At 35.4% G+C, this 10,866-nt stretch overlaps 1 protein-coding gene across 14 annotated transcripts; it reads right to left on the bottom strand.

The window, feature by feature from the left end:
- Positions 1-1,718: 1,718 nt before the first annotated feature.
- On the bottom strand, positions 1,719-10,424 carry LOC137730795 (SPT2 chromatin protein). Of its 14 annotated transcripts, none has more exons than XM_088687370.1 (16): positions 10,101-10,365; positions 9,896-9,957; positions 9,720-9,751; positions 8,823-9,294; positions 8,064-8,129; positions 7,900-7,968; positions 6,256-6,551; positions 5,927-5,983; positions 5,604-5,815; positions 4,966-5,083; positions 4,144-4,221; positions 3,926-4,049; positions 3,176-3,822; positions 2,910-3,055; positions 2,361-2,444; positions 1,719-2,220 (listed from the first exon to the last, which is right to left on the bottom strand). In XM_088687370.1, exons 8-16 carry the CDS (start codon positions 5,945-5,947, stop codon positions 2,112-2,114), a joined length of 1,539 nt encoding a protein of 512 aa, XP_088543496.1. In that variant the 5' UTR covers positions 5,948-5,983; positions 6,256-6,551; positions 7,900-7,968; positions 8,064-8,129; positions 8,823-9,294; positions 9,720-9,751; positions 9,896-9,957; positions 10,101-10,365; the 3' UTR covers positions 1,719-2,111. The 14 variants fall into 14 exon arrangements, with proteins under 14 accessions (XP_088543496.1, XP_088543499.1, XP_088543494.1 ...); XM_088687373.1 differs by having other exon boundaries at positions 6,256-6,761; positions 8,823-9,023; XM_088687368.1 differs by lacking the exon at positions 8,823-9,294 and having other exon boundaries at positions 10,101-10,424.
- Positions 10,425-10,866: the final 442 nt, after the last annotated feature.

The following is a 10,866-nucleotide window of genomic DNA, read 5'->3' as shown; positions in this document are numbered from 1 at the left end:
ATGCTTTGAGATTTGCAATAGTCAAAGATTTCAAGGACATGTATGTTGAAGGAAATTCCAAACTTATTATTGATGTCATTTTGAACAAGTGTAGTACATCTTCTGACAATCATTGACGACATTATATCTCTTGCCAATTCTTTTTCTTTTATCTCTTGGTCACATGTCTTTGTGAGGCGAATTTTCTTGCTGATGTCATTACTAGTGTTGACCACTCGATATAGGATACTTATATTTGGGATAGTCATTTCCCATTACTGCTACAAATACATTTTTACAGGGAGCAGTTCTACTAGAGGTTTTTCTCTTTAATTAAATTTCTTTTTCATAAAAAAAATTAATGAAAATGGCTTCAAAACTTTGCATTTTAACCAAAAATCATAAGAACAAAAAATTAAAAAAAAACATAAAATATAAACATGTGTCAGCGCACGTCCCCCCAACCCCGCCCTCCTCCAATATAATTAAATAAGAAAAATACATGAAAATATTATATTATGTATGAATTAGCTAACTATAACAACCATTTTTGGGTCTTTCACAAAGCAAGATAACACAAACACACATCTGGTACTATAATCTTGTAAGGTGTATTTTCATGCATATAATAAATAATATATAAGAATGATATATGTATATTTCACTCTTACCTACCTAAGGCAAAAGAAATAATATACATATATACAAAGTGTAGTACCGTTAAGTTTCATAAACAATGTAGTATTGTTAAGTTTCATAAATAGTGTGATAAGTTTCATAAATATTGTACTAAGTTTCATAAACGGTGTAGTAACGTTAAGTTTCATAAACAGTGTAGTAAGTTTTATAAATAGTATGTGTGAGGGCATGAGGGTCCCGTGCGTCATTTTTTTATTTATTTTGTTAATAATAAAATTATGTCTTTTTTAATTAAAATTTAAGTTCTTTTGTTATTTTTATTAAATTTAAGCATTTTTCATTAAATAAGTTATAGCATGATTTTTTTAATTAATAAACTTGACCCAAACCGTTTTCATGAAAATTTCCCAAAAAATAGGCTTTAAAATTTTTCCAACTTTTATGTATGCACCATTTAATATATTTTTCTATTTTTGTGATCTTTGTAGTTCAGTACGTGTGGATTATGTATATATTTTTATTGTGATCTTTGTACATCAGTACGTTTGGATTATACACACACACACATATATTAGACAGGACAATGTTTGTGAAGTTTGCATTTCATTTCCCTTTCCAAATTGATACTTAATTTTTTGAATATTTCTATGAAAATATCAACAATTTCGTGGATATTTTAAACAATGATAGTAGCCGACAAAGCAAAGGTGAATCAACAGCCAGAATTAAAAGTAAGATACACAATATTTTTGATAAAAAGAAATAATGCTTTCAAGGACTTTCTGGTTGAACTCTTGAACCAAAAGCCACAAGTCAAACTCAACTCTTTAAAACTGAAGCTCCACTTTAGCTTGAGATAAGATTCCTAAGCAGAGACGAGTCCTTCACAAGAAACATATGGATTCTGATCTGAAACATGCACCTGACTCACTTACACTACTCTCAATCTCAAATTTTCTCATTTTTTATTTTTTCTAATAAAAATATGGATCGCCTACAATGCGAGTAATACGAATATTAAGCAAGATCTAACGGGTGGCTTTAACTCCTTGTATGCAAAGATCTAATCCCCTAATTTTCATAAACCACTAAGCAGTACGTACCATGGAAGAAAAGTTGCCAAAATATATCCGAAAATACTTCCCGACGCACCTTGGGTGTCATTCTGTTTATTTGTAGGCGGAGGGGTGTTTTGCAAAACCAAAAATAAAGCCACAAAATGCATCTTCATCCCCGCTCTCCAGCACCCAAAAAACTACATTCTACATTATTTTACATTGGAAATACATTTGAATTTGCAACCAAAAAAATCTCCTACAACTTCAGGATAATTTAGTCCCAAAACATCAACTCCGCTTTTACAAGAGCAAAATACAATGGTGGTGGGACTTAAATTGACCAAAGAATTTTTTTTTTTTTTTTGGTTATATTTTTGTCAAGTGAGGCGAAAAAAATTCCCCTTCCTTCACTTCCCTTCCCTGTGGCTGGTCACTCTAATGACCGAGCTTACGCTTGCGATTTTGTTTAGCCATCCGTTCCCTCCTTTCTTCTTCTTCTATCAACCTAGCCTGCTCTTCGTCCTCCCTTCTTGCGATTAGCGCACTGCAACATCACAACAAATATATAATCTCAGAAAGGCTCATACACCACAATGTACGTTATCTATCACAGATACAAGTGCAGTTAGTGCTAAGAAATCACACAATCATGATACTTTACTGATAGTGAAACACCATGCTTACCTTCGTCTCTCCTCCTTCATAATATCCTCAAAGTTCGCCTCCATATCACTATCGTCGTCGTCACTAGCGTATCTTTCTGGTTGACTGCAAGAATATCGGATTGATAATTAGAACAATATTATACAGTTCCTAACTTCCTTAACCATCAAAGTTTCAAACCAAGATGAAAATTCTTGTAATGGGCATCTCCCAATACGCTCGGCTCTAGTAATGGCCAACACCAGGCAACTTTCAATCTCTGATATTTTACAAAATCATTCCATAAATTCCAATTTGTTAAGATCAGGCTTGTCACCAAGTTAAAATACCTTCAGGCTTCAATTGTATATAAAAAAATGTATTCAACGTAGCAGAATGAAATAGAAAAAAACATATTTGGCAGGCATTTAACTTTTACATTGTTAACCATGAATTGACCAAAAAGGGCTAAACTGCATTCAGTAGCCCAATGTCATTTCAGTAAAGCTGAATTTTGAAATCAACCTCAGGTTTTACAACCATTTAAAAATTAAGAACAGAAGAATAAAAAATAATGAAAACGCTACTTACCGAAACATTTTTCTGATCTCACTTCTAAAATCCAGACCCGGTTCATCATCATCTGGGTGCTGTCTCATAGGCTTCTTTTTGGGAGGACGCTCGTGAGACACAGGACGTGACGAGATTTGCCTTTGCATTTGTGGCTTGTTTACGTGCTAAATTCCATGAAAAGTTAACAGATATTATGCACTTACAAAAAAAACTACAGAAGTAGGTCTCTGGAAAATTTACCATTCAAGGGAAAGAAAATATGTAGCAGATGATGGGATTCATACCTGAGGTCTTGACAATCCTGATGACTGTTTCGGTAACAATTTGGGCTTATTAGATTCTCGTACTTCTTTTTTTTGTTGCAACTGCTGCCTTGGAATAGATGACTGCAACTTTGAAAGAGGTGGTTTGGTGGGCACACCAGACATGGGATTCTTTAGGCCTGGTGTAGAAGCTTTCCTCTCAGTGGTTGAAGCAGGCATCTTAGATGGCAATCTTTTTGTCTCTAGAGGCCGGCCAGGCCCATTTCCACCGTTGCTACCAAGCTGTCTTCTCGAGTCCATTGATGTTGCATCGGGTCGTCTACTGGCAGTACTCAACTTATTGGGCCCCACTTTAGAATGCATCTGTCCATTCGTAGATACCAGTTTCCTTTCATCACGACGGCCAGGTACAACTCTACCATTATTTGCTGAAGGTACATGTCTGCCATTATTTGCTGAAGGTACATGTCTACCATTATTTGCTGAAGGTACATGTCTGCCATTATTTGCCGAAGGTACATGTCTTCCATTATTTGATGAAGGTACGGGTCTGCCATTATTTGATGAAGGTATATGTCTGCCATTATTTGATGAAGGTATATGTCTGCCATTATTTGATGAAGGTATATGTCTGCCATTATTTGTCGCCATTTGACTATATCGCACCTCTTTAACATCAGCAAAAAACCCATATAAGTTCCTCGATGAAAATAGAATGTTCAATGACCCATAAATAGAGAGCCAGATAAGAGGTAGTAGATCACAACACACCAGAATTTGAAACAGAGGCATTTTGAGGTGGTCGATCTTTTGTAGGGGCTGGGGGCTCTGCATCGTCAGAAAGTAAAAACGAGTAATCTCTTGTATCCTTAATCTTTTGTACTTTACTCTTAACCTGCACCTTCCAGAAATTCCATTAGCACATAATAAGGCAACTAGAAGACTAATTCAGAGGTAAAACACCAACAAAAACAATTTGCTCCAAGCACCTCATTAATGACTTTGGGTTTCTGATCATTTGATACAGATTTCGTTACAGCAGAGGTTGATCCAGAGCTCTTCTTGTTCTGCAAAGGAAAGTGCCATCATCAAATTAATGCACTATAACTTATAGAGATGTTTTTGTGCTAAAACAAAAAAGAAGAGTTGCAACAAAATATTTTTCTGCAACAAGAATTTAGGCATGTAAAAAATCTTATTAAGCATATCATTGTAAACATTAGCAAGTTCATAAAATGAAGAGAGTTCCAAGAAATTTTTTTTTTTTGTTACATAAAAAGGAATAGCTAATGCGGGGGTTAAAAACTAAACAAAATAAGCAGCAAGACACAAATCAGGCATGCCAAGTAAGTCATAAAGTTTCAAGATATAAACCTATACGGGTAAATCTAGAAATTCCCAGACCCTCACCAAGAACTGAGTGATCGGTAACACTTTCATCAAATTTAAGATTAGAACCAATAAATGAGGTGGAAAGCAAAAGCAACTCCAAAATGGTTCTAGCAACAATAAGATTGTAAATTACACAACATGGAAAGAAGAATCTCAAATAATATGCACGTCAAATCAATTTCTTTGAACAAACTAAAGTTCCCAAAAATTTCCACAAATAACAAGATACGACATAACACAGAAATTACAGGGCCAAAACTATCCCATAATCATTTTGGGATCAGGACGGCATAAGTGAACTCATTATATGTGTAAAGTGTAGACCAATTGTATATGACAGGTACAGAAAAAAGTCAATGTGAGGAAGTAATGTTATGAATTTATGAGCTATATCAAAAAGGGGGAGTAATAATTCATACATGATGGACAGAGTTGGTAGAACTGGATGTTAGGTGCTTGGTTTCTAACAACGATTTGCTTTCTTGAATCACTCTCTCAGCAATAACTGGTTGAGATGGGCCAAAGAAAGATCCAAAACTGTAGAATAAGTAGGGAAACAATTTAAAATCAATTTCAAAACTTCTAATTTACCAATTACCACTATATTGTCCACAGAAAAATTATGAAACAAATCATCTGTCTGATAACCTCATCACAAAAAAAGAAAACAAGGAACTGCAAATAAAGTTGCAAGGATGACAACTCTTCAGAATGTATTCTCATTTCTCTATTTTACTTTCAGACGGTGATACCCCTGGAAAAAAAAACACATTAGCCTGTCCTAGAAATTGCAACTATAAAACCTATATTGTTATAGGCATTGGTAGAATGCAAGCAAATCAATACATTACAGAACTATTTTAGTTGCATCACTTACTGCTAACCTACAACTTCAGATAACAAGGCCATATATTGTTCATCAAATAATCATTGGTTACTTACAATAAGGAAGCATTGAACCTAGTAGTAGAAACAAACAAAACTGCCTGCCTTGTCTTACTAAGAAAGCATGGATATTCCACGAAGGAAAACCAGCGATTATATAGTAGTTACTCACTTGTCATAGGGGAGCTTCTTCTTTTTATTACTGGAGTTGGCCAAAGAAGAACCGCTTTTCTTCTTTCGTAATTGTTCTTTCAAGCGTTGTCTCAACTCAAGGTATGCCAATGCTTCCTTGGTAGGCTTTGGATCTTCCTCTTCCTCTTCATATTCTTCACCATCCTCATCGTCCTCATAATCCTCATATTCGTCGCCTGATTGACCATAATCCTATCCCAAAAAATTGTCAAACTAATTTTCTTCAAAAAATAATAAGAGTATCAATATCGAAAATTTACATATAATAAAAAACAGATTGCCGAAGATCCAAAATTTGCTTACATCTCTATCATATCCCTGCATTTCCCTCTCGAATTGAACAATTACAAATGCAAGTACCTGAAAAATCACAAAAGAAAACCCTAATTTTTATCATGTTGAACTGAAACAACTGTTCAAAATCGGCAATTTTTGTCAAATCAAACAATTATAACCAAAACCCATATAGGCTCTGTTCGATTCCATGGATTTGGCATCGCATTTGTGCCCTGATTTTGAAATTGGCCAACCCAATGATGAATCCGCAGTCCGGATGCATAAATTTCATTCAAAAACTATGAAATTCCAATCCCAAATCTCCTTAAACTGAAAATTGGAACGAAACTACTCACCTGAAATTCCTTTCAACCACAACGCCGATCGAAAATCTTAAGGCCTCTGAAATCGAGGATAATCTGTGCGGAGCCGCTAAAAGTGCGATTCCGATTACCCTGCCTTCAAGCCCTAGGCATCGAAAATCAAGTTCAATTTGAAGACAAATGGATACGATGCGATCAGAATTCTCGAAGAGAGAATCTGCAAGCCCTAATTTGTACAGCTTTGGGGTTCGACGTTACTCTGAAACGGAGAGTCCAATTTTCGGAATAAAAATAGCAATAGTGTCCACGCGTTGCTGCGGGTGTTGAAACTATTGGATGTAAAAATGCATAAAAAAACATGTGAATATGGTGTAAAATGATATGTAAGCCAGTTTTGTATTGAGAAGGCAGGCACACATCTTAATCAAAGCGAAAAATGATGTCTAAGGATTAGATCTAGTATATTTCAGCTAATGATACAACTGCCTCTGAATTCCTTGCTGCAAACTTGCCTATTGAAAAGCCTCTGAATTTATAGCCTAAATCAGCATCGCACCATTAAATCACATTATTAAATCGGAATAAAAACATTGAAAAACATATAAACTCATGCCCAACTTTGATATCTGAACAAAACAAAGCCTTCAGATCAAAGCAAAAAAGTGAAGATGGTTAACTGAATTCAATAAAAACTGAAATATGATTACCCTTAAGCATGCTTTTTTTCAGGAATCAGTAAAACTTGAAAATATCCCAAACAGACTCTTATACCTCATGTATCCAATAGAGCTTAAATTTCTAAGGGAAAAACTTGAAATCATATAGGTAAGAGTTGTGTTCACTTTGCCAGATAAAAGTGAGAAAGACAGTTTTCCAAAATTCTAATAACTTTACACATTATGAATTTCGCAACAAAACACATTGGTTCCAGCACTAACAACATAAAAAGTTTTAAAATTGCAATCTAAACTAATGTTTTCTTTCTTCCTCTCCCTGTTCGTAAAACATGAAGACAAAGCTTTCCGAAATTCCAACGAATCCTCTCATTTCTTCGCAAAAATCATAAATATATTTGAATCCAACAATTATCAATGCATTTTAAAACTGGAAAAAAGCAGGACATAAAACTTATCCAAAATATAAGAAGAGCGTCACAGGTGCCAGCAGATCTCAAATTCATTAACCGAGCAACCAAAATGTACTGTTTTAGCCGGGGAAAGGCCCAACAGAAAAAAGTCAAACCATAAAAAACATACTGAAAAAATTTTCCAGCCCCCTGCTGCACCAACAAACTGTGTATCTACAATTTGATAGCGTTTCTACCAGACATATACCAAATCGCATTAATGATTATTAAACTTGACCCTACACTACATATGAAAATTTACTCATTGCTCTGACAAATCACTCTCACAAATCCAAAATAACATAGATATCACTCTTCTAATTTTATCACGACTACCTCAAATCTTATGAATCAAGCATAACCATCACAGCAAGTCAAATGAAAAAAAGCAGCTGTGGATTTAAATAAAATTGCTAGCACAAAAATCAGCAAGAAAACATGCATTACCAATTAACAACCCAAACATGCACAAAAAAGGTCCCAAATCACCAAAACAAAACCAAAAAAAGTAAAATTTAGCCGCAAAGAAAACAAATAATACATTTATATACCTTTAGCACAGAGAGTTCCAAGAATCAGAATCGAAAATCCAAAAATCTGAAAGGGACAGTTTCCCGAATCTGGAAAACAAAATGCATCAGACACACACAATAACGATCCAACGAAAAAAAAAGAAGATCCAAACCATATAAGCTGATAAACATGCAAAACTCACCTGGAAACGCTGGATTAGATCGGTCTCAACCAAGTTCGAAGCGAACCCAAGATGGGCACAAAATTTCTGAAATCAAAGAGCAAAGCCCATGAGATATTAACAAAAAGCGTCCAAAGGGCTTCTTTAGCCAACTCACTTTTTTTATGTACAAACATTAGTCTTTTAACACAAATTTTCAAGATTGTCTGCGTGTTCACCAAAAACACAAAGGCTTCCAAAATTCCAACGACCCTTTTAATTTCTTCTCAAAAATTCAAAATCCATTTTAATCCAAACTGGAAAAAAGCAAAACTATAAAAAAGCACACGCAAATAATTTTAAAACAACCGCACTCACACAGTTTATATCACCAAGAACATATAAAAAAAATTTAAATCACAATCTAAACTAATGTTTCCTCTCCTCTCCGTGCTTGTAACCCCCTGCAGCATAAAACCCAGAAAAACAAACCTTCACACAACCTCAACAACTCCTCTCATCAAAAACTACGAATCCGTTTAAATCCAATAATTACCAATCCATATCCGAATCAGAAAAAAAGCAGAAGCGCAAAAAAAATACCCAAAAAATTACAGCAACGTTGCAAATACCAGCAAATCAGAGATTTCCCAACTGAAGAACAAAAACGCAAACTTCTCCTTTAACAGGGAAAACCAAAGAGAGCACCACAATTGACAATAAAAGGAAACGATTAAGGTTTCATCAAAACAAAGGAAAAACCAAAAATAAAAACCAAAAGAAAATGATTATAAAATAAACCTTAGTTGGATCACACTTGTTCCACAGCGGGCTGCAAAGACGCCACCCTTGAAAAGAGGTGTAAATCGGCCAAAAACCCAGCCACAACCCAGAAATCCCAAACGGAAAAAGGGGGAAACAGCAGGAATTCTTTACCCCAATTAGAGATGTCGAAACCCTCGGAACGCAAAAAATCCCGAATCTAAATAGACGCACAACGGCCTGGCAACCACAAAATCCCTTAAACCACGAAAATCAGAAACCCTTTCCGCAAAAGAAAGCACGGATATCACAGGAAACAGAGGATTGGAAGAAAGAACAGCCAAAACGAAAAGAGCAAAAGCCGAAATCAAGAAAAGCAACGAAGGAACAAAACCCTAACTCAAGATGACTCTCAAAGTCGAGAGAATAAGATGAGCGCCTCGTGGAAAACAGGGACACAAACGGAAAGAAAACAGAGAAGCGAGGGCAGTTCCGTCCGGACACTGGTGATCTACAGTGCCGGGGAAACTCACGTTTAGTATATACAAGAAGTTAGAACAAAACCAATATTTTTACATAAGAACAGAAAAGACGGAGACAGAGCATCAACTAAGAGCAGAAGACAGCAGAAATCATAAGAAAGCATATTAAAGCAGGCAAAAAAGATGGAGACAGAGCATCAATTAAGAGCAGATTTCCTCCAGATTTGCTTAATGCAAAACCATAAAGTGAGTTGTAATCTAAAGGCTCCTACCTTAAAATTAGACGTATTTATCAAATATATCATTTAATAATCCTCACGCATGTAATTATCCTAAATAATCAAATGCGAAACATATATCATAATCTTCGGTTGAGAAAGTCAGTTTGTTTTATTGGGTTTTCACTATTTTCAAAATCAATATCAAATTTTGTAAGGATGAGAAAAGAATTTACCTTTTGTTCTTTCTTAACTTTAGCTACTTCAGCTACATAACCGGAAAAAAAATTAATTTAATTATAGTTTAACTAATCTGGGTTAAGATTAATCAAAAAGCTTGGAAATTTCAGATCTAAAATCACACCTCAAGCTGCAAGTAGAATCAAAACTATGGAATTTCAAAACCACTCACCTTAAACACAGAGGTCTTCGCAGCCTTCAAAGAAAAGTCACAAACTCGAAAAACCCAATCTCCTGAAATCGAAAACAAAAACTAAATTAACCATCATCACCCAGAATCCGAAGCTACAAAGAAAATTCCCAAAATCAGAACAAAAACCCCATTTAAAATCCCAATTTACACTCGCAAGAACATAAAATTCAAAGCAAAGAATTACCCAAATCAAATCGGCAGCAGGAGATGCAATCTTTTATGGGCTTCAAATTTTCTTCAAATCGAGACCAAATTCGCTACTTTTCAGCAAGAGAGCGTTGCCGTTTTAACCCCCGCCGAATAGATCTAAACCAATTTGACTGACTTGAGCGTTTTCTGGAAGAAAGCAAGGCACATAGAGAAGTGGAGATCGGAGAGCAAGGCAAAGAGAGGTTTGAGAGAAACAAAAGGCTTCTGAGAGAGAGAGAGAGAAAAGAAAAGAAGAATCCGGAAGAGAAACGCTGTGGTCTGCGAAGAACACGCGTGGCAAAGGAGGGCAAATCCGCCCTTTAACTGTTCAACCAAGTGAAAAAAACGCCAGCAAATAAACCAAATCGAGGGTATTTTTGCCATTTTACTGTCCATGAACAGTGCATCCGAGTTTGGGTTTTAGTATAGAAATAATGATGATTTAAATACATTCCATCAAATAAATATTGTACGACATGTGAGTTATTTTTATTTCGCCACATCATGACGTCAGTCTATAACCCAAGTATTGTCCTTTCAGTTTGCCTCTCGTTTCCACAGAAAGTTTGGCGAAAATTTCATAATTCCATTTTTTTTCCTTGTCCCTATTTCTTTTCTCTACGTTGTATTCAAGGTTTAAAAAGACACTAAGCGCTGGACGGGTAGCCAGCTGGAGTTTCGCGTCCAGGCACAGAGCTTAGCGCTAAGCGAATTAAGCGAGTTCAAATAAATTTATTATATATCATCTACATAAGTGTTAA

This window comes from Pyrus communis, chromosome 16 (genome assembly GCF_041283825.1).
Source record: "Pyrus communis isolate YQ-2024b chromosome 16, ASM4128382v1, whole genome shotgun sequence".
Classification (NCBI taxonomy): Eukaryota; Viridiplantae; Streptophyta; class Magnoliopsida; order Rosales; family Rosaceae; genus Pyrus; species Pyrus communis.
The sequence above is the reverse complement of the archived record's forward strand: the minus strand, read 5'-3'. Positions and strand labels throughout refer to the sequence as shown.

Bases quoted from the DNA above. Each gene is read 5' to 3' on its own strand.
- LOC137730795 (XM_088687381.1), bottom strand. From the start codon at position 6,125: ATGCGATGCCAAATCCATGGAATCGAACAGAGCCTATATGGGTTTTGG. The intron at 5,980-6,073 runs AATTGTTTGATT...TTTTTCAGGTAC, and splicing joins CCTATATGGGTTTTGGTTAT to TTGCATTTGTAATTGTTCAA. The intron at 2,221-2,360 runs GTAAGCATGGTG...GTGATGTTGCAG, and splicing joins ATGAAGGAGGAGAGACGAAG to TGCGCTAATCGCAAGAAGGG.